The 23,752-nt window shown below is 40.8% G+C and overlaps 2 protein-coding genes across 2 annotated transcripts; both read right to left on the reverse strand.

Moving 5' to 3' along the window:
• Nucleotides 1-77: 77 nt before the first annotated feature.
• Nucleotides 78-14,349, reverse strand: LOC111232593 (probable carboxypeptidase X1; the record flags this gene model as incomplete). Its single annotated transcript, XM_022760177.1, has 14 exons — nucleotides 78-1,006; nucleotides 1,357-1,459; nucleotides 1,637-1,776; nucleotides 2,021-2,117; nucleotides 2,223-2,420; nucleotides 3,056-3,235; nucleotides 3,314-3,510; nucleotides 5,758-5,881; nucleotides 6,937-7,028; nucleotides 7,112-7,271; nucleotides 9,108-9,192; nucleotides 9,433-9,572; nucleotides 9,759-9,868; nucleotides 14,316-14,349. Coding segments are annotated over 14 exons (1,974 nt in total), but the record flags the coding sequence as incomplete, so codon positions are not given.
• A 1,975-nt stretch (nucleotides 14,350-16,324) lies between these two features.
• On the reverse strand, nucleotides 16,325-22,980 carry LOC111232743 (WD40 repeat-containing protein SMU1). Its single transcript, XM_022760383.1, has 12 exons — nucleotides 22,890-22,980; nucleotides 21,533-21,743; nucleotides 20,818-20,970; nucleotides 20,490-20,600; nucleotides 20,146-20,274; nucleotides 19,853-19,972; nucleotides 19,625-19,741; nucleotides 19,223-19,350; nucleotides 18,940-19,066; nucleotides 18,684-18,851; nucleotides 18,074-18,226; nucleotides 16,325-17,271 (listed from the first exon to the last, which is right to left on the reverse strand). Exons 1-12 carry the CDS (start codon nucleotides 22,913-22,915, stop codon nucleotides 17,173-17,175), a joined length of 1,542 nt encoding a protein of 513 aa, XP_022616104.1. The 5' UTR covers nucleotides 22,916-22,980; the 3' UTR covers nucleotides 16,325-17,172.
• Between the last annotated feature and the right edge of the window lie 772 nt (nucleotides 22,981-23,752).

A 23,752-nucleotide genomic window follows, 5' to 3' on the forward strand; every position in this document is an offset into this window, starting at 1 on the left:
CGCTTTTATTTTGAAGGAGTTGTGCCGTTTCATCTTGAACTTCTATCAGTTCAATCACCTGTTAAAGACGAGGAGGTGGTTACAAAGTTAAAGTTTGACAAAAACTCAGAAAATGACGGAAACTAAAAGAAAATATAACAAGTGAAAAGACAGAATGCTTGAATGGAGCTGATGTCCTCGCCGCCTCCGTCGCTCTTGCTCATCTGCAACTGTGCGTCCTCCTCCGGGTAGAGAGTCTGAAGTCAAGGTAGGGTTAAGAGTTTTGTTTTTTTTGTGAGGACTGAACGCCTGACTTTCTGTACAGTACAGTCTCTCCTTGTGTTTACTGGCAGCTTATCTGCCTCACCTTCTCGTGAGGAAAGGTCTTGTCCCAACGTAGTCCCTGATGTTTTCTTGCCACGCCATCAAAACATATTTATACTTTGAAGTCCAAACCAAACACTTCAGCAGTTCTGGAGTTTGCTGTGACTTTTAACAGCATCAACAGCAGCCATAAACGAGTCTTTAAGTAGTGAATTGTTCTGCTGCTCCACAGCAGAGGATTAAATTCTTTATATATCAGGTGTGTATTTGTACAGTTGTCGTGGATAAATAACAGCATTCAAACAAAGAAATAGTGACATGACTCCAGTGAAGACATTGTGTCATAGTGAAAATGAACAAGGCCTGCTTTGTTCCCATCATCCTCATCATTACATCCTCCTAACCCGTTTGGTGGCAGCAGCAGCAGCAGCACGCCTCTGGTTGATAGCCTTGGTGGTGACGCGGAGCTTACGTAGACGCAGCTGGCGCAGCCTGAGCTGCAGGTCCTTGGGGAGTTTCCCCCCCTTCGCTAAAATCTCCTTTAGCCTCTGTTTGGGCATCTTGGTGAGGCGGAAGTCGCAGATCGTGGGGTAGTGGTCGTACATGACCTGGCAGGTGCGGGAGGAGGGGAAGTATCCCTGTGCGCTGGCCGTCACTTTGTACTCACCGGGGTTCAGCAGCCGCCAGTAGTCGCCGTCAGCAACTGCAGAGTAAGACAGCAGGAGATGGAGTAACACTCAGGATACGTGGATAAATGCATTTAATAAAATACTGTCATGGTGGAATATTACAGTATATTTCTGCCCTTCAGTGCACAGTTTATCATCCAAACAATCCAGAGGCCTTACTGCAGAAGCTCTCAATTCCAATTATTACAACGATACACTTAAAAAAATAGTAATGACAGAATGACTAGAGAGTGACCAAATAAAAAGTAAAGTGCTTCTATTATGAGTTTATTTAAGATGAGCAAAATATAAAGCACTAGTTATGTACAGAGCATGGAAAGCAGGAAACTTAATTTAATATCTGATGTGAGATGTAAAACTTTACCTGATCTGATATGATGATCAATGACATCAACTTTTATTATGGCATCAGCTATACCAGCCTCTGTGTCTTTGTCCCGAACCACACCTTTAATTCCACGGTGAACCTAAAAAAAAAAAAATCAAAGAAAGGAAAATGAAACATCATTTTTATTGGGGCTGTCGATATGAAACAGCAACACACGGTAAAAAGCAATAAATGAGAGAGATTTAAACTTCAGCTGTTTTGCTCACAGAAAAAAAAAAAGATTCAGTGAAGAAAGATGATGAAAAAGGAGCCGGACCTGCTCCATGTAAACCAGCAGAGACTCTCTGTTATTGTTCCACTCGATGGGAAGTTCGCTGACATGAGGAAATTTATCACAGGACAACTCCACCGTCACCTCGAAGCAGTTGGTGTGGAGGTAGCTGAAGTCATTCATACCTGCAAGGTAGACAAAATACACGAGAAATTAAATTAAATCTGCTGCAGTCAGAGGGTTTCATTCTTACCCCATCCGTTCTTGATGAGGTTAATAAAGAGATGAGGTTAGAGGGCTCTGTCACACAGCAAAATAAACTTGACAATACACACAAATATAAAAATGATGTAATACTCTAAAAGCTTTATGGAGTTCAGCTGAATCACACTAGATTAAACTAACTTTAGGAAACACACACATTCTTACTTCCTGGTACGTTGTGCCAGTCGGCTCCATTGATGATGTTGTTATATCTGAGGAAGTCCTTGTTGTGGCAGGGCCGCCGGTCTGGGTTGGACATCACCTGTTAACGTGAGAAACAACAACATGGTAAAGGAGACGTTTTTTAAAACTGAGAGCGATACGTACCAGGAGGAGGAGGAGGAGGAGGAGGAGGAGGAGGAGTAACCTGATTGGTGCTGGCGTAAGCTGTGGCCAACCAACGGAAGAAACTTTCATCAGCGGTTGGCGTGTGCTCGCGAGGTGCCCAGTCCCGGGTCATGTCGTATGGGTAGGTGACCACCAGCTCTCCACCGTGGAGGTTGGCACTGAGAACAAATGGGATGTTCTGCATCCAGTTGATGACAGCTCGGGTCTCTGATGCCACCTGATGTTGGAGGTGGAGATTTAGTCACAGAGGATAAACTCAGTTTAAACAGATTTTTATACGGACATTTCACTAACACCATAGCAACCAAAAGTCCTACTTATTTTAAATTAGCCAGACAAGGGATTTTGCCATAGAGGGTGTCTTTAATTGGTGTTTCTGAAAATCTAAAACATGTTTGAGGGTTTTATATCCATGTTGTTAGATAAATGAGTATCTGCTATTGAACTTTACAGTTTCAATTCAAGAAAGATAAAACGATTTTTTTTCCAATGGTCATTCAGGGACAACACAGTAAGAAATGTGCTCCAATACTGATCAGTATTAAAGAGATGAGAATTAATTCCCTTCAGTATAAACTACACTGAATGGTATTTTTTCCCATTTTATTTTGTTTTTATCATGAATCACATGTTCATTTTTTTATTTACTGTAGGATTTAATTGATAATGAGATGATTGATGCATTCATTTCAACAGCACAAGTACTGAAATTAATCATTTAAGACCAATTTCTTGACAAATCCTGTTGCTCCATGTTGCAGTAAGATGTAATGTCAAACTAAAAGAGTAACAAACATTAATATTTTAATATTTTACTTCTTTTCAAAGTGTGATGTGTGTCTTTAAACTTACAAAGGCGTCTTCAGAGGTGTACTGCTCGGGGATGGGGAAGTAGTGGTTGATGAGTTTGGACTGGTCCGTCTCCAGCTCGATGGCCGTCCACATCCCTGAGTTGAGGTCAGCAAAGTTGTGGTTCATGTCTATACCCTCGTAGCTGTAACGACCCAGGGCCCAACCCGCCAGCTCTGAGCCCTGTGGATTAAACATGTAAAGAGGTGTCAAATCATCATCTACAACACACAATCTTTGACTAAAGGTGTCTCCGGGCACCTTTTTAAAGGCCATCTCGTAGCCATCAGGGTTCATGGAGGGCAGAAGGTGGATGCGAGTCTCTTTGATGAGGCGGACAATGCGCTGGTCGCCCCGTTTGTATTCTTGGCACATGTACTCCATCAGGTTGAGCAGAAGCTCCCGGCCCAGCACCTCGTTCCCATGCATCCCTGCGACGTATCTGAACTCTGGTTCTCCTGCAGGGGGCGCCACAACAAAGGGGCAGGTTCTAAATTGCTGTATGATCTGACATTTGAATGCTTTTACTTTTATTGTTGCTCATGTTCTGTGTCTTAAACTGTCTTAAACTGTCCAGATAACATCATATGCTCATACAAGAATGAGGAGCCCTTCCTCAAAACTTAATTCACCTACAGTATCTGTGTTTGCACAGATCAACCTCTTTCACTGAGCGCCATGAAAGGATCCGTTTCCTGTTTCCGCCACATACATTACACTCACAAGTGGCTCTGAAATCTCACACGTCCTCCACAAAACTGTTTATGAGCAGGAGTTTCAACTCACACTGAGCACAGATGAGTTTCTGACACTGTGGCTCTGAGAGGTGGCCGATCCGGGTTTGCATACAACAATCAGCATGCCTGAATTCATGAGGTGTGAGCGATTCATGTTTATTTTGAAGTTTTGAGTTGGAAAATGGTTTGAAGGCCTTTCCAATATTAAAGGAGCTTCTAAGCCTGGCTCCAGGGCCTGGAATCAACTGCCCATGTTTGAGCAATTCACATAAATGAAGTGGAAACAAAATGTTAATTTAGTCTGATTATCAGGATGGGATCCTAATATAGATAAGCTTTACTTCAATAACTGGAGCTGGAAACTCTTCATCAGGGTTCTGATCCTTTGTCATCGTGTATCAAAACTAAATGAAAGAATGTGCTTTAGTTTTGGTCAGTTGTTTATGGTCTGTCTTTTAGATTATGTGGGAAAACTGTAACCTTTAAATACTTGTGGGCTTCGGTAAGAGCATGTTTAGTGGTTTTGCAGTGGCCAGAAATGAATGATGGAAACACAGTCTGGAGTCATCATAGACTAACACTGGGACTGGGTCAGTTCATTAAGTGAATCTCGATCTCGTAAAATTATGAGGGATGGGATCGAACTGATGCTGTTTGTTGATGGAAGATTATAAGGAAATTATCCCAAGAAGCAAAAAGTGGAATTTTCTTTATTTAACCAATCAGAAAGTCAAATAAGCCTGAACCTCTCCGGTGGCCCAGCTGAGACAGCAGCATAAAAAACAAACATGGAGACGAACTTTCTACAAGAAGCTACATAGACAGTCGTTACATAATGTGTGGAAAGTGAAGGGGCAGAGGGAGAATCCAGTTTGTGTGTTCCTACTATAACCACTGAGATGGAAGATAACATGAGAAGACTGAGAGCTCAGTCAGTGGAACATGAGATCGACCAGACCGAACCCACACTTTTCTCTGGAAAGAAAGACAAAGAATCAGGTCATAGACTGAACCGAGCGGAGGGAAAAACTGATCTTCTCCCTCCTTTGTAAAAGCTGCCAGTTATTTGTTGATATAGGACAGGAAGTCCTAACAAAGCCGGCTATGGTGATTTTTGTATTTCATCACATTTGGGACTCAAGGATGAACTTATTAGAATTTGGTGGTCAAAGGTCGAGGTCAAGGTACCTTCCTACCTTCCTACCTTCCTACCTACCTACCTACCTACCTACCTACCTACCTACCTACCTACCTACCTACCTTCCTACCTTCCTACCTTCCTACCTACCTACACACACAAATTTTAAAGATTGAATGGACAGGCATGATCTCCCACTCTTCTGCTCCCCTGTGCTGCCTTCACTGCCATATATTTTGGCGGGAAAGCCTCTCCCCTCTGCTGCCATGTGGGCTGAGCTGAGGAGGCCAAAGAAAACATTTGTACACCTCAGAGCAAATGAGGAGCACGTTTACGTTTCACACAGTGCTGGACTGTCTGGTTTAGTTTTTGGGATACAGGGGCAGCCACTGTAGATATCCCCCCCCCCGACCCCCTGACCCCTCTGATCACTCTGTGAATGCAAAGCAGGATCTGGCCCTCGTTAGGTGAAATGATTTCTCTCAGTGGAGGAGAAGCAGCGTGGCAGCAGTGCAGCATGTGGAGGACTGCAGTTGTAGTGAAGGAAGAAGGTTGAGCTGCTCTAAAGGCAGAAATAATCTCACCAGCTTTTCTAATTCATAACCTTTGACCTATGAACAGAGTGAATGGCACCAGTGAAAGGTCAGCGACAATTTTTAACTTTTTTTTAAAACTTTGTTTTAAATTGTGAAACTTTATCAATTAGATCTTTAACTTTTTTTCTTAGAGATAATCCATGGTGAGACAGAGAAAATAGATCTTTCTTTTTAAACCAGATGTGGTATATTTTGAGTGTTTACTTTCACATCAGTCTTCCCAGCACGTCTCACCCAGCTCGTGTTTTCCGGGGTTGTCAGAGATCTCCATGACGTAGAGCTTCAGACCCGTGTAGCTCTTTCCGATGCTGTAGATGCGGGTGATGTCAGGACACGCCTCATTCACCGACTTCATCAGCTGGGAGGAAAAAAAGTCCATTTTTGATTATAAAGCAGGTCTAGGTGCTATACAGATACTGCCAAGTATCAAAATGCTCAATAACGCATTTAATGCTAAATAACATTAGAGACCAGAGGCTAAAGTTTGTTTTTTCTGTAATACTGGAGCATTTTGGTCTGAATTTGACCGTTTGTCCAGCTAATTTCAGCACTGATTGACCATCATCATTTGCATTTACCGGTGAGTTTTACCAAGCTGGTTGGCCTTGCCTTGTGTCATTAAAAGAAACTGTCAGCCAATCAGAAGACAGGCTCAGAGACCAACACAAAGTGTCCTGTTGTTGCTAGAGCTGCAGTGAAAAGCTGGAGAAAAGAGATGTGTGAACCACAGTCAGTCAGTCAGTCAGTCAGTCAGTCAGTCAGTCAGTCAGTCAGTCAGTCAGTCAGTCAGTCAGTCAGTCTGTCTGTCTGTCTGTCTGTCTGTCTGTCTGTCTGTCTGTCTGTCTGTATAATACATCTGAGGAGAGGTTGAGATTGTCATGGACACTTTATAGAGTTCAGTTGATTGATTTATATGTTTGTTGAGTGTGATGTGTAAAATCACACTGATCTGTCTAGTCTGTGTCAAAATGCTGAATGTCTTTCCACATGTGGACTGTGGATTGGTGTGTTTGTTTCTGTGGGCTGTTTTCTGACCATCAGATCCACGACGGTGTCTTCACACAGACCGCAGGCAGTGGCAGCACACTGAGGACCCTGCCATGATGGAGTGAAACCTCCCATAATATTTGCTTTTTGGTAAAACTAGGACCGGACCACACACACACACACACACACACACACACACACACACTGTGGGAGCTTTCTAGAGTCACTGTAGAAACTAAAACCTGGTGCTGGAGTTTTATTTATATCTGAAAACAGAGCTTCTTTAAAATAAACAAAAATATAACCTCGTCTTTTTGGTTGTGTTAAATTTTAGTTGAAAAGAACATTATCTTCTTCTTTAATACGATTAAGATGTTGTGATCATCACGACTGACCATAAAAAATCATTGTCATACTCTGTCCTACCTTTCTCATCTCCTTGTAGTTGTGGTGTCTGAAGTCCAGTTTGTCTCTGGACTCTGCCGGCTCTGTCTGCCATGGGTAGATATTATTTGGATCTTTAAAAAGGAGAAAGTTGTGTGTTAAACGTGGTGTAAATACAAATACATAACAGCTGTTTCCAGCGGTTGACAGCCCGTACCTGGGACTGTGCAGCCCAACACCTCGGCTCTCAGGCAGATGTCCCCCAGCGTCCCATTCTGGTACCAGGTCTGCGGGTTGATCCGAATGTAACGGGCCACTGTGGAAGTGTTGAAAAGGGCGAGGACAGGCGTCTCTGTATCCTGGTTCCCTTCAAATACCTTTAACGCAGGGAGAAATATGAGCAAATCTAATGGACAAGTGGTTCAAAATAAAGACAAGAGACCATAAAGTTTGAATCTATAGCTATGGACCTTTGTTACAAAGCTATCCCTCTTTTTATTTCCACCATGTAACCATGTATGACCTGGACGAATGAGAACATTCACAGACACCATGTAACGAAAACAAAATTGCATTAAACTTTATTTTCAAAATTCCAAGTGCACTATCTACCCACGTGCAACCTTCCTGAGAAAATACATTTGATTAAGAGTCTCAAAAACAGGACTCCATGCTTACTGGTGCGTTACTGCAAATCGTGAATGTTAACTTCCACTTGTGCATGCTTGTCAGCTTTTATTCTCTCGTTAACGTTTCTGTCTGAGATGGAGAATTTTATTACTTCTTTTCTGTTCTTTTGACAACCTGAATTATGCTTGACAAAACACAACAAAAGCTTTTTTTTCTTGTACTCATTTGCTTCTATAAAAACTGACACCACAAGAGTTACAGTGTGGTGATGGGACAGGTGGAAAAATGGAACAGAAAAATTAAATTGAAAAAAGCTGTGGCACACATGCCAGAAAGGCCGGTGAAATAAACAAACCCAACCAAAGCTGAACAACTTCCAAACCTGTTTTATCATCCTGAATAACCACGTGTATCATACAATCCTGTCACTGTGGAAGATAATGAAACAGCATGTTGCATTATTAAACTAAAGGAGTCCCTCAACACTGCAGCACGTCCCTCATTTACCAAACTTTCCTTTAAAGGCCTCTGTTGGAATGGTGGTAACAGCTTGTGGGAGAATTACACTGTGATGACTTTCCCTTTCTTACTTTCTTCCATAAACTGACATTTAGCATCTGCTGCACGAGTTTCAACAATGCCTGTATAATGAAAACTCAATAAAAACATTGTTCCAAGTACCAACTCAGCAACTTGTTCAGTTAGGGTCCAGAGTTTATACCATCCCTCACTAATGCTTCGTCTAATTCTACTTTCCTGGAAATTTTCCCAGTAACTTGCCGATATGTAGATGCTGGTCCTTAGTATATTTCCTAGAAAGAGATTTGTTGTTTCTTAATACATTTAGAGGAAAATATAGAATGTTTAAATGTTAACCTATAGTTAGTTCATCATAGTTCACTGCTCTGTAAGGCAGACAACAGACAACTTTTACCTTGTCAGAAAATAGTCCAAATGAAAAAGCATGAGTTCCCAGAGTCCATGTGGCCCTGGTGTTGTGGAGGATCCCTGTGTCGAAATCTGGTTTTAAGACCTTATTGTTTTAGTTTATATTGAGGCTGCACTTAGCAATCACTAATATTATCAACAGGTCTGATGATCAATTTCTTTAATAATCAATTTATTGTTCAGTATTTTTTTTTTTTTTTGTCTGACCAACAGCCGAAATTCAAAAACTGGAAAACTAGTAAATGTTCACACTTGAGAAGCTGGTATCTGCACATTTTTGCTTCAGAGATGCTACTTGTTTTAATTCGGCTTGAAAACACCTGGCAACAGCTGCCTCTGGAACCAAGTGAACAATTTACCAGCCAAACCAAAATAAAATGTTAACATGTTCTGACTGACATTTGTAAGTAAATCCCTTCATGCATAAGTTGTAATATTTTTTGGTAGCTAAGATATTGACAGAAGGAAAATCATTACAGTGTAATTCTCCCACTGGCTGTTACCGCCATTATAACAAATTCCTCGTCAAGGTCGCTGGTTTGAATACCAGAGCAGCTTGAAGAGTGAAATGTACAAAGGAAGAGAGAGATAAGAATTCAGTTTGAAAGATGGAAAAGAACAATATGTTTACTCACAGCCTCTTCAGTCCCGTTCATACATGGCTTCCAGACCAGGGAGTCGTTACTGAACTGCACCTTGTAGGTGTGAACCACGTTCCAACTGTGCGTGAGCAAGACACATGTAGTTCTATAGTGAATATTATATTACATGTGATACACAGGAGCAGCTTGTAGAGGAGCGTTTACATCTGCATCACATGAGCAGGGCAGTAACAGAAGCCTTTACTTTGAGTGTTTAAGATTTAAAATGGGAGGAAAACATATATTCATTTTGCTCTACAAAACTACATTTCCCATCACTCTCCCTGGTGCTGTAAAACCTTTGACCCTCAGCACTGACCTCCAGATGGAGCTGCGACCCTGCAGGATGACCCCGGTGAAGCGAGTCTGTTGCTGAGCGTCGACCTCCAGCCACTGGTTCTTGTCTCTGTACTGAGCACACCAGGCTCCGTCGTAGATGTCTCCGTCCTCTATCCCAGACTGTAACACACACACACACACACACACACACACACACACACACACACACACACACACACACACACACACACACACACACACACACACACACACACACACACACAATCCACAGTGACAGTGCTGCTCTGTAGATAGCATGTGCTGTACTAGATGAAGTTTTGGACAGCTGATGGTCTCTGTGGTTACCTGGATGTTGAGGCGGCCGCGGTGAGGGCCCAGGCCTCTGCGTTTGTAGGACGACGCTTTCAGCTGATTGTCTTTGACCTTCAGCGACTCCAGACCCAGTGGAGGACATTCTGACACCATCGACAGACATTTAGTCACCATTTCAATATTATTGTTCAATGACAATAGAGGAGCAAAGTAAGCGGGAGCTGAAATCTGATTGACGGTCGATAATTGGCTGAGCATCGGCTTTTAGATTGAATCCATTCAATCCTCGGCACAATGTTTTTAAAAGTAACAAGAAAGTTGTGAGACTTTGTAAAACATCTTCCAGAGAGCACTGTGGCACTTCAATGGTGGTGTGAATTAAAACTTTAAGCTCTGTAGACTTGGTTGAATGCTTCCTGTTTCCACTTTTTAATTTTTGCTCAATCCTGGATGAATTTCTCAACTTTGGTTCAGCGTTTTGTTGCTGATTACAGCTTTTGTTGCGCCTCTGGCTGCAAGAGCCACTGAAAGTGTTTGGTGCCATTCGACATACAAAACCGATGAGGGGAAAATTAAGAGAGCAAGTTAAACTAATTAGAACCAACATTAACCTGGAAGAGCTGTGTCTCTCTGTTTATTGTTAATGGGACCAGTTTCATTTCCACACACTTTGCTGCTCTGTACTGCAGTGAACTCTGTGCAGGTTTGCATACCACATGTACTGTAACTATACAAACACACACACTTATATGTACATATATAATACTGTACAGACAGTATGTACACACACTTGACATTATGAGTGAGTAGCTGAGAGTTAAGACATCACAAGATCAATTCTCAAAAGTATGTAAGAGAAAAGGGGGAAATGGTTTGTCAGTTTGTGTCTTTAAGAATTGAATGTTATATATTGCATATGGAATATATAACATCAAAGGGATTTATCACATTCTATCAATGTGACAAATTACAGACGGACTGAAGTGAAACAAACTGAGTGTAGAAACATAATAAATGCAGATGTCTCTATAGAGGTCACAAAGGGTCACTGAATGGTTTAATGATTATGAAAATGATGTGAATCATTCGCTGATCTCAAATCAGCTGACAGCGCTCTGCCCCACCACTGCCATCATCAAAAACTGTTTGTTTTTTGCTTTCAGATTTCTGATATATTTATAAATCAAGCCAAGAGAAGTGAAAAGAAGTGAAGAGGAGGGCAGGAAACAGAGAAAAGCGGCGCTCTCTTGTAGCTGGTGACGTTTCTTTAAACCTATCCACAGCCTCTGCTGCTGTATTAGAGCCTCAGACAGACTCTCATTGTCCGGAGGGTTCAGCTCGGTTCAAACGGCCTCTTCCTGCCAGGAAGCTTCACTGGCTGCTAAAAAAGTGTCAGGCTGAGGTATAGAAGCTGCTTAAATGTAGGTGGCATTTCTTTTAAACACCCTTTCCCCCTTTTTGCCTTGTAGCCCTTCTGGATCTGTGTTGAGCTGCTTGTGACTCAAGATGTTGCTCAGCTTTAAAAAGTGATGTCTCTTTGTTGCCGTCGGCCACTGGACTCCTGCCAAACCACAAATTTCTGTCTGAGCCAGACAGATTTGGGGAACTGACAATGATGCCCAGGAGATAAATACATTAAAGCAGCCCAACAGCCCAGCTGATTATGTGGGTAAATAAACTCCACTGGGTGAAAAACTGAATCCAGATTGTCGGTTGGTTTGAGGGTAAAACCTCTAAGTACTCGGTGGTGCTGAAATGCAAACAGAAATGTTGTTTTGTGGGGAGTGGAGCATTATTTCATCTCACTATTGTTCTTTGACTTAGTCTGAAAACCGTGTCTTTTCCTATGAAGTTTAAATGAACAAGCACCATGACTCATACTCCAACCTATGCTCACTATCTAACTCTGCTATTTAATTTGTTTCCCAGAGCCGCTCTCCATTTCCTTTCCAACGTGTTTCGGCTTTCAACAGTTGATTAAGTGCATTTGTGAAATAAAGAAAGTTCAGTCAGTGTCGCAAGTTGTTTTTTTGTTTTTTTTCATTAGTTTGGGCTCATCCAAACACACTGACAAAACTGGGGGCCGCACTAACAGATTAAGAACAGAAAGTGTTTTATAAATTTATAACAAAAAATGATCACCTGCTATTGGCTCAAACCACACTGTCCACCAAAATTAGTAAAAACTGTTGACAAGTTGTTGAGACAATTACACAAATGAGACTGAAGCAGAGGTTGTGATTATTTTAAAAAAAACAAACCATGGAGGGAAGCTGCAGCTGAGACGACAATCTCTTTAATTTGTTGGCAGTTCAAACCTCTTCAGGTTACTACTTGATATCAAGAGCTGAACCAATTTGTCTGATTAAAGCTCATCGTAATGTGAATTGCTTGCAACACTTCACACTCCATGTAGTGGACAGAGCCATGGCCACCAATAATTGACTCTCTTCACGAAGCCAAGTAGAAGGTGTGTTATTATCAGTTCGTACTTTCACACTTGCGGTTACTTTTCCAGCTTTTCTGGCCTCATCACTGACAGCTAATCTCACTCCGGCTCTGTCTGACAGGCCTGAATGGATTTTTAATGAGGATCAGCTCTGATTTCACATGACATGACAAGTTGCTTACGAAGCATTTATTTCCAGCCGACCTCCACGAGCTAATCTCTGCCTCGACCTTTCCCTCTACATACACACATTATACTGTATATACAGACACTCTAGCTCTATGTACACACACACACACTTCCACAGTGGGCTCAGTTCCTGTGCAGCACACACACAGATATACATGAATACACAAGAGCGTGAAAACACAAAGATGTACACACATACATCTGCAAGAACTTATAGACAAAACAGCTGGTAGACCAACTGCAGCTCTGTGAAGGCTGAAACTGAGACATGCAAACCAAACTGAAAAACTTTAGTGGTTCAAGTTTGTGTGTGTGAGTGAGAGAGTGAGCTTTAGAAAGAGAGAGAGAGAGAGAGAGAGAGAGAGAGAGAGAGAGAGAGAGACTGGCTGGAGAGAAGCGCTTCAGATTGGATTAATGTCCTCTACAAGTTTAGATATACAGTATGTGCTGCCTCAGCATGGGTGCAGCATGAATCAGATCCGGGTCTGAACTTAGATTAGCAAATAGTTTTATAATGTGTCTGTTGCTTTCCTGAGTCAGTTTGCACTTAACCGGTAATTCAGTGTCTCAGCGAGCTTCACATTCCCTGAGGACACTTGAATTGTCCCGTTGCAGTAAACCCCACTTTTATTCCAAAGTGGTGAAAGCACTAAAAACTATTTGCTACTAATATCTGACCCTCGTCTGATTCACATACTGTATACTTTAGGGCTAATCCCAATACATACGTGGGACTGTTTCCGTGCCAGCCACTGATTGGCTTTTGCTTTTTTTGACCTGTGCTTTGGTTTTCTTAACAACCTTTGGCTCCTTGCTGATGACTTTGGGTTTCGCCACGACCGTTTTGGGCTTCTTCCCTACGTTAACGCTCCTGGTGGACCTCCTTGCTATAAAAAGGCAAACCATTTTATGCAGTAGGAAACATGCATGTACAAGTTGACTTCAGATAAGTGTCTTTTTTTTTGGAGGAAACTATTCTTTAGCGTTGGTTGGAAAGTTGTTGCTCCATCTAAAACCACCAGAGGATTCAGTTTAGAGCTACAGCAAACAGCACAAACCAACTTTAAAATCTGAGTCTGCATTCATGTAAATACTGCTGTGCTGGAGTTTTTTTGGCTATATGTGTTTGCATCTATTTACATTTAAGTCATTTGGCTGCAGCCACAGTGAGTATACAGTTGAACTAATGGCTGCATGAACAACATTACACACAACTGCTTTTAAAGAGCGCGAGGGGTCTTTTTTTTTTTTTTTGGTCTAAGGCATCACACTGGTTTTCAGCATCTGGTTTTCATCAGTAGAAAACACATGGCTGAAATGTAGAACATCCTCCCCCAACCCTCGGACACTGACTCTCTGACCGCAGATATGCAAAGACCAACAGAGCTCTTTTAACACTAGAATCTCGGAGGCTTTGAGGAACACTGAGGGGTAGTTTGTCTAGAAACCCAGAGGCTTCATCAGCGACTAATTCATCAACAGGACATAGACCATGATGGCAATTTTTGAGGGGTCATTGACAGCCTCAGGAGGACTATTTCTTTGCAGAACCCAACCTCCCCTGAGTTTGTAGATAGTTTGTTACATCTAACTTAAAAATGAAACAACACATTTTCTCTTCAAATTAATATTGTTTTTTTCTTTATGGGAAAAAGCAAAGAGACCCATGAAACCAACAAACAATTAGTTAAGTTGAAAAAAAAATAGTATTGATGCAGATTAGGCCAACTGCACCACTGAAAATGTTTCCATGAGGAGTAATGCAGCAAATTCCACATTGAAAACTATAAATCCTTAAGGGAATGTTAAATGAATGTTTAACCGATCATTAACTGTCATTAACTGCCCACAGAAGTTTTTTTTCAATTACAGATGAATCAAAAAAAAATAAAAATCCAAAATGTAGAATACAAATGATAAATAATAAAAATATAAGTTTGATATCCACTCACCTAACTCCAGAGGACCTTCTTCTTCTTCTTCTTCTTCAGCTTCTTTTCTGAGAGCTGCTCTCTCTGCTGTTTTACCAGTGCCTTCAGTAGTTGTGCTGGTTGTGGGAGGTTTAGTTGTTTTCTCATTATAACTGGTTGTGAATCCTCTGGTGGGAACATCAGTGGTGTTTGCAGTTTTTCCTGCAGAAGAAAGGCTCACAGTTGTAGTAAAAGTAGTAAAAGCTGCATCAGTGGACGCCACTGCAGTCGTGTCGTCATCAGCAGGTCGGCTTGAAACGACTGCAAATGATCCATAATGCAGAAACAAAAGCAGAGTGAGGTGCAGAACTCCTGCCATAGTAACTCTTCCCTGCAGAAACACCACTAACACTAAACACTCATTCAACCTCACTGACCTGCGCTGTCAAGGCGCCCGCCATGCAAAAACAACTTCCCATCACAGGTCTACAAAAATAAAAGCTGGGTTGACAGGCTTGTCTGTGAGCAGCAGCAGCTGAAAATACACACAGAAAAACTGATTATTAATCAGCAAATGTTCTGATAAGAGATTAATCACTTGAGTCATTAAAACTTCTCTGGTTACAGCTTCTTCTCAAATGTGAAGATTTGTTGCTTTTCTTTGTCACATTTGATAAAAACTGATTATATTAAGGTTTTAGAGAGATGATTGGATTAAATCAAGGAATCTGAAAATGTCACCTTCTAAACTGGGGAATTATAATGGGCATTTATTACTACTTTCTGATATTTTACAGACAAAACAATTGCTCAAGATAATAATCAGATTATTCAATGATGAAAATAAACAGTTGCAAATCAAGTAAAAAATTTGTTTTCACCCACAAAGAACAATATAGAAATCCATATGTAAGGCATGCTGGCCATCAAAGAACATTAGTGACAACTTTCAATTTCAAAACTTAGCGCTTGCAATGTTAGTCACAAAGACCAGCCCTCAGGGAAACATCTGAGGTTAACCATCCAGGCAGATTTAAGTTTAAAATTGAACATATTAACCTTAAAATAGCTTATTTTTGTTATTTTTTGTCTTATTTTTTTTCTAATTAGATGTTCTGTCTACTTCAAAAGACCAAGTTTGAAAATGTCAGTGACAACCAATGCAGAGATATAAATTGAGTAACTAACACTTTCAAACTCTAAAATATCCCAGGTGAAAGTGACAAATGCATGCTTTTATTTTGAAGGAGTAATGAAAGCCCTGGGATTTCTCTCTCTGGTTGACTTGACTCGCCTCTCTGCACAGTTGCTGCACCAACAGACCCTGAACAGGGTTTACCCAGGGATCAAACTCAGTCAGCCCTCCTCTTCATCGAGGAGTTTGCAAACCTCTTTCTGTTACACAAAGGCAGCATGCAAGGCTGGAAGATCTGGACAGATACATAGATCTTCTTGAAACTCTTACAAAGACATTCAGTGATGGTTGCACAGTGACATCTGGTGTCCTTATTTCTTTAAACATTAAAAAGTTCAGAATTTCTTACATGATCAGATTAATTTAAAATTTTACCAATATTCTGCTTCTCCGCCAACAAGACTTTAAGATGCTTATCTGGTCAAACAGCTTTAATGGCACAGACAAAAGGTGTTACATGGGATATTTGTTGATCCAATAAGTTTATAGATCCTTTGATTTGTATGAATTATTGGTAATTCATGCACTTAAGAGTTGAGAAGTTTCCAAAATTGGCTTCAGGAACAAGAAAACGAAAGATGTCTTGGGGATGAAAAAAAAAAACAGATTTATAAATACAGAGTCTCTGACATGTATTCCACGTGGACAACAGGAGGACTTATAAAACTGAAATGTATTATTTTGTATTCTGGAATTCACACTGAGATCTCTGCTGGCAAAACAGATGTTTATGACAATAAGATCATCCATGTTTGAACGGAATAACTCAGGGAAACAATATATTTTTTGCAGTGAGAACCTTCACAAACTTAAACAAAGACACACCGACACACAACTACACACTATTTAACCAGGTCTTTTTGAAAAAAAAAAAAAAAAATGCTATTAAAAAATATATTTACAAAAAATGGAATTTTCAAAAACAAGAAATAAGTCTAGTATCTACACTCCTCACCCCAAACATCTGACAACTGCCCTGTGTCTGATGTAGGAGGGCTCTGAAAAATGTCAGTGAGGTGTTGAACAGCAGAACCTTATCTATCTGAAAAGCAACTGAAAATGTGTAATAATCACTGTAATGGGCTTTTTTTTTCCACTATCTGGACAAATATATAGGCACCTTTCTTGAGTACAGTTAAAGAGTATTTGCAATGATCAAGTGTGTCTGCTTCACATCCCCCACTTGAATAACATGATACCCACTCTTACAAATTCATAAGCTGTGTAAAAGTTAAGCACTGAAGGACTGAAAATGAAATATTTTAGAAATTGAACGACACATTTCCGATAAAAAAAACAAAAAACTTTCGTATTATATTTTAAGAAGTGACCATTAATCTAAAAATGAACTTTTACTCTCATGGGTTGAGGTAAATAAGGCTCTGCTGTGAAAACTCTTAACACCATAAAGTGTCAACATTCAGCTGCATGTTTTCAATAATACAAAAAACATCCTAAAACACCTGTACAGTCTGCTTTTTTATTCATTACACACACTACCAATTTCAAATGGAAACATGCAGCTAAATGTGTAAAACTGACACTGCAACAGAGATCGTCAACATGTACATCCAAACCTTTGAGTCAATGTGGACCTAGGAGTCTGCAAAATGACACAAACAAAACACAAAGGGCAGAGCAGTGTCCAGAGTGAGGAGAGCAGCTGCTGAGTGAGAACGTTCAGTCTCAGTTTGGGCTCAAAACTCAAGGCTTCCAGAGCTTCAGCAGGCCGTCCTCACTGTAGGTGCCGATGAGGTTCTGGTGGGGGTGGTGGGCGATGCCGATCACGTCCTTCTCGTGGACCTGGAAGGGGGCAGGAGTGAGATGTGAGCACGATACTGTGGTTTAAAATGAAGGATGGTGTGTAGGTTAAGCTCAATATAAGAAAAAGCTTGTTATACAGCTGTTGGTAAGTTAGTAAAAGGCTGATCTGAGCTCTAAAGTATTGTATTTAACAGTGAATGAAGTTACCAGCTGTAATGTGTTCTAGCACAAGGTGTAAGCAGTAAACCACAAGACTTGTGAGGATTAAACCAAACCAGTGCAATAAAAATTAAACTGTGCTGAAATTACTGCTGCATGAAAACAAAACAATTTATATGTTAATATTAAATTCTTGTATAAACTACCTTTACTCAAAACACTGCATGTCTAGCTATTCTAATTGTTCAAATAAACAAGTTTTAATACGCAGGTTTTAATACACACACAAATCACAAAACCTGATAAAATGTGAATTAACAATGTATTAACATGTAAACCTTTTTTCCAAATATAGTGCAAAAACATAGACTTTAACACTGTTGGTAACTGTTATTAAGTATTTATAGAAGTTGAGAGACAATTAGGTCAAAATACAGGAAAAAATTGTTATATTACATTCTATACATTAAAAACGTGCAGCTTTGTCTCGTCTATTATCAATATTATTATGAAAAGCTTGTCGTTTCTCTCTTTGTTGATTAATAAGTTATAAAGCAGCTCTACATTCCACCTTCAACACTTGGATCTAAACTTCACAGGCAGAACTATCTGTAGCAGAGGAGCGAATGAGCTGCCACACTCCTGCACACTTTGATCTACGCTCCTGGGCACAGTAACGTACCGTCAGCGTTCTCTCCAGTTTGCCTGTGACTGTACTGAAGCAGTAGAGCACAAAGTCTTCACCCACGCAGTAGATCCACTCGCCGCGTGGTGACAGTGTGCAGCACACAAAGTCACCGCCTTCCCTCTTACCGGAGCTGAAACTCCTCACAATCTGCACAGGGAGACACATTTACACACACACAAAGCAAAAATGTGAGAGGGCAGTTTTATTACCCCGGTTACATGATGAAAACACTTTTGGTAATTACAATAGTTTGGTGTTTACTGTACAGGATTTCAGGGAGAATATTCAACTTATAAGCTCAAAACAGCTTTTAATTTCTATATGGCACAAGCGAAGGTGTTTCAAGCAAACAATCATAATTCACGTACTTAAAAAGGGAAGTCTGTGACTTCAATAAAAACTGCATTATACTATCAAAACAAATGTATCGGAAAGACAGCTAAATTACACATACAACCAAAAGTTCATGACATGAAAAAAAAGGTAGAAAACACAGAAAAAAAACTTCCTTTCCACATAACAATTTAAACTCTTGTTTAAATAATGTATGTAGTTGCATGAATGAAGTGTTGTGATGTTTATTGTGGTGGTGATTTGAACTGACCTGTCCCTGCATGTTCATGATGACCACCGTGTTGGAGCGGTTACACACTACAAAGTGCTCTGGGTTCTTGGGCAGCAGGGCGACGTTGTTGACGGTGATGTCTGTGCCTGCCGACGTGCCCAGAGGTTTGAAGGTGTTTGTGCACTCGGTGGTCTTCATGTTCCACACCTGAAGCAGAAAAGACATGGGTCATTATGAAGCACACACACGATGCTGTTAGAACATGGAAATTTCATTCAAAAGCTGCTTCTCTTACCTTCACTGTACCGTCGGAGGAAGCGCTGATGATGTGGTGTCCATCTGGAGTGAAAGTGGCCTCGTTGACGAATGAGGAGTGACCGCGGAACTCCTTCAGAGTTTTACCTGACTTCAGTCCGTGGATTCTTACGCAATACACACAGGATTAACATAACAAGCATTACCCATAAAAGTTGCTCAGTTAAGAGCACAACAGCCCCATCAACTAAACGACATAATAGATACTTCTACAGCTGACTTACATAAAGATTGGAGGAACCAAGAAGGTTGAAGGTACTTACCTAATTGTCTGGTCGAAGGAGGCACTGAGGAGCTGGCTGCTGTCTTTACAGAAGCTGACACATGTTACTCCTTTACTGTGAGCACGTTCAAATCTCCTCAGACACTGACCACTCTGGATCTTCCACACCTAAACACACACAGACAAAAATAATGTTTTAATGGCGTTTTAACTGCTTTTTTCTTGCTGATATTAGCATCCACCAAGTAGGTGAATCCTCTCAGCAGTCTAAATTTCTACTTCCTTGTTTTAATGTTCAATACTAAAATAAAATTGATGCCAAATAATACACTGAAATTTGGTGCAACACAAAATGGTAAAATACTTTTTCATCAAGATAATTTCAGGGTGTAAGAAAATAAAGCACCTAAGAGCAATAAGAAAACTAAAGTTTCTCTCCTACCTTGATCTTTCCGTCTTGTGCTCCAGTGGCCAACATCTCTGTGTCCCGACTGAAGCACATACACAAAACTGCATCGTCCATCATCATGAAGTTATCCTGAGCCTGGTACTTTAGATCCTGTAGGCCACGGTACATAGTTATTTCAGTGACGCAGAAATGTGTACATGTAGCATCGTATTTAACCAGACAGTAAATCTGTTTTATGTGTCTTTCTTGTGCATCACCTACCTTTCTGATTTTGCCGGTGGTGAAGTTCCAGACCTCAATGAAGCCGTCCACGGAGCCGGTGACCAGGTACTGACCATCAGGGGAGAATCGGGAACACTCCACATGAGATTTCTGTCCAAACTGTGGAGGGGAGAAAAACACATCACAACATGTTTGAGGCATGAAACTGAACATAACTTACTGAATTGTGAAATTAAAACAACAACATGCTTGGCTAAATGCATAGTTTGAATCGGTGAAGCAACCCGTTAATATTACTCTCTAACATCCATACTTTGGGACAGTGTTGGTACCTTGATGTGTCTGCTGAGCTGGGTGGGGAAGCGCTCCTCCTCCACATCTTTGACGGCAGCTTTACCCCTGAATAAGTCAATGGTCATACCAGGAGGCAGGAGTCCCTGATGCTGCTGCCACTTCAGTGACTGAAGGAGGAGAAAGTAGAAGTGGACAAAATCATCATTAGCACTTTACTTTGATTGTGGCATAACTGGTATGTATGAGGAATATTAATCAAGAGGCACGACTACACAAATATCTTGTGAATATGTCAGACTTAAGATGCGGAATAGTTATTTCATGGTGAGGCTCTTCTTGAGGAATGACACTCATCACACCTGCAGGTTTCTAGAGCGCTTACCTGTCCCAGCAGAGCCATGAGACGAGAGGGTGGCACCACACTGACCTCCCCTGCCAGGGCCTGGGCGATGGCCACTCGCCGCTTCTCCTTACTGCTGCCGTCTGGGTACGCCTGGATAACAAGAAACACAAACATCAAAAACTCCACTCCAGACAAATGCAAATTTTCAAATGTTCTCTTTATAGAACAACTGTAATTGAACCAATGTGCAGGGTGTTTGGTATTTAGGAGCCAACAGTAAAATGACCGGTTCGACCTACTAATCCTAAAATGATCCAACATGGATGAACAAAGAATGCATCTTGTTGCAAGGTTTGTTTGGACTCACCTCTCTGGGATCAAAGTAGGAGCGAGCCAGCAGGTTCTCCAGGTGGATGTATCTCTCAGGTTGAGTTTGTTTAAGCATGATCATGGGGTCGGTCTGTCTGAGAAGTGAACGAGCTGCACCCAGCTCTCTCAGCTCAATCAATTCCAACACAACCTGGTCAGGAAACAACACAGACACTTTTGATTCTGAGGAAATGAGACATCAGTCATAATCTACCAAGTTGTTTTAATTCGAAGATCTGCTGACAGATCACTGTTGACAACAGCGGAACAAATACTGGGACTTCTTATATCTATGATAACAAACTAAAACATTTGCACTGAGAAAGGATTAGCAAGAACAGTAAATTAAACAAAATGCCTCTTCGAGTGGAAACCCAAATGAATAAAAATTCTAAGACTTCAGAACAGAGATTACAGATTTCTTTACAGAATGAAATGAGACAACAATCATGCGTCAACTAACAATACGACACAAAGACAAATCTAGTGAGTGCAATGACCAAGGAATACTGAAATATTAACATATCAAACACCTGGTGAATTCAGTTTATGAGGTGCAAGAAATGATGGACTAGGTAGAAAATAAAAGATGTTTCCTCAAACAACTAATGAATGCACTGGTAATATAGGAGCATACCAAAATCCAGCATGGGCATAATAAGCATATGTTGACAAGAAGATTTGCTGTAGACCAAAATTTATCCAAACCTCACCTGTTCATAGAGGTCTATCAGGGTCTTATCTGGCAGCTTGAGGGACTGGATGGCTTGCAGGACAGTATCCCAGTGGCCACTGTTTATGTCAGCCACAAAGCTCTCTATACTGTCCACAGTATTCAGAGACACTGTGGTCTCCTCCTGCAGGGTGGCTAGAGTCCGGTGCAGATTGTTTTCTTTTAAGTACTGCATAATCAGACGGATCACGCTGTGGAAAATAAAACTCATGTAAATCACTTGGATTAGCTAATATTGCAGGACAGCAGGATACCTCAGCTGAAGCAATTTAACTAATGAGTCATAGTTCAAGTCAAGTCAGTAGATCATTTATCAATAGTAACAAAACAACAACCAATACATTTTTTGGACATCTGTTTTCCTCTTGCCACCTCTGAACTGAAGAAAGTGATTATGAACATTTTAATTCATTCTGCAACAGGACAGCGACTCAAAACATATAGCCATAGTTATAAGGAAATATCTTCAGAGACAATAAGAACAAGGAGTCCTGCAATAGACGGCCTGGCCCCCACAGAGCTCTGATCTCAATATCATGGAGTCAGTCTGGGATCACATGAAGAGAGAGTAGACACTGAGACAGGTCTGGTGATGTTTTAAAGGCAAAACGTGGTGACCCCAAATACTGATTTTAAAAACCATCACTTTAATTTTAGTGCCTAAAACTTATGCACAGTGCTGCATGTCAATCTCAGTAACAAGAAACTGCAGACAGTACAGAAATGCTACATAAAAAGTTTCACATCAGAGAGAATATATGCCAACAAACATTTTAAAACTGGAACATTTCAGTTGAGATATCTGGCCTATTGAAATAACTTATGTATGTTGTACGTTAAGCTCTACTTAGGTGCAGTGCAGGAAAAAAAAATGGGATACTGACTTTACATGAGACACATTTAGTATGACAACAAATTATGTGACTAATAATTTGCTCGTTTGATTAATGTACTTCCCCGGTCAGAGCAGTCTCTGTAGCAACTGGCAGTGCAGCCTTAGCTAATGCTAACTTCTTCTAACTTTCCTATCTTTCAGTCCTGTTTAGTCCACAGTGTAGAACTGAAAACGCAAAAGACGGATACATTAATACTTTAAATAACACAGCGACACTTCGAACTGAATTACTTTCACTTCGCTACAAAAAAGGAGCAAACAACATCTACACGGGGATAAGTGTAAATTAGCTTAGCTTAGCTTATCTTAGCTTGGGACGCTAACGCCAGCAGAGGATGAGGCAGGCCTCATTGACAGAAAATGTGATCAAAAGCGGAGTTATATGAAGGCAGTTGATTATAAAATGTACCCTGCATTACGAGTACTTAACTGGACTACTTACTCTGCGGATTCCACCTCCAGAGACATGACTATTTATCTTATAATAGCAGGCAGAAGACACTCTTGAGTCTGCAGCAAAAGCAACGCGCAGGACAGACTCAAACACGGAAGTAATGGGAGGACCCGGGGGTCTTCAAAATAAAAGTCTCAGTTGACGATCACTTCGTGGAGATGGGATATTATTTTGGCGTGGTTTAGGTTCAAGTTCAGACATCTGAACCATCTGAATTACCATATTTTAAATAATTAAATCTGAACATATCTTCCAGCAGATCTTAGCTCTGAAAACGCCTCAAGAAATTAGAGGCAATATTACTATATATACAAAAGTAGCCTATTATTTAGGTGCTTGCACAGGGTAGACCTCATAGAGGCAACACCTATACAATGAGATTAAGGAAAGTGCACTAGCTTGTAATATGTGCATGTTGTTTAATTTTGCCATTTTTAAATGTTTTATTTGCATGGTCAAAAAAGTAAATTGAGCTCATCCATTCCATTCATTTTTTCCACTGACAATGATGAGTCTTTGTGGTGGTTATCTTATGGTCACTCACATGGACATCCGCTATTCTTAAAACTGAGTCTAGGAGGAGACTCTAATGGAAACCAGCAGAATTATTTAGTCTGCCAAGGAAATACATCAGCACCACTTTGCCAATATAGGTTTTTCTTTTCCGCCTCCTTTTAGGAAGTCAAAGCACAGACATGTTTGTGCCCCCTGGGAGTAGAGGATCTATAATGTAATTGCTTTCATCTTCATAAGCATTTGTAAGTGCACAGCCATCCACGTTTGCTTTGCTGTTATTCTTTGTTTTCCCCAAGCCAATCAACAGGGGGTGCTATCTGCACAGCTGTGGCTCA

This window comes from Seriola dumerili, unplaced genomic scaffold, assembly GCF_002260705.1.
Source record: "Seriola dumerili isolate Sdu_G_001 unplaced genomic scaffold, Sdu_1.0 BDQW01000331.1, whole genome shotgun sequence".
Lineage (NCBI taxonomy): Eukaryota > Metazoa > Chordata > Actinopteri > Carangiformes > Carangidae > Seriola > Seriola dumerili.

Bases quoted from the DNA above. Each gene is read 5' to 3' on its own strand.
- LOC111232743 (XM_022760383.1), bottom strand. From the start codon at position 22,915: ATGTCTCTGGAGGTGGAATCCGCAGA. The intron at 20,275-20,489 runs GTAAGCGCTCTA...CTCCTCCTTCAG, and splicing joins TCATGGCTCTGCTGGGACAG to TCACTGAAGTGGCAGCAGCA. The intron at 17,272-18,073 runs GTACGTTACTGT...GCCCCCTTCCAG, and splicing joins AACTGGAGAGAACGCTGACG to GTCCACGAGAAGGACGTGAT.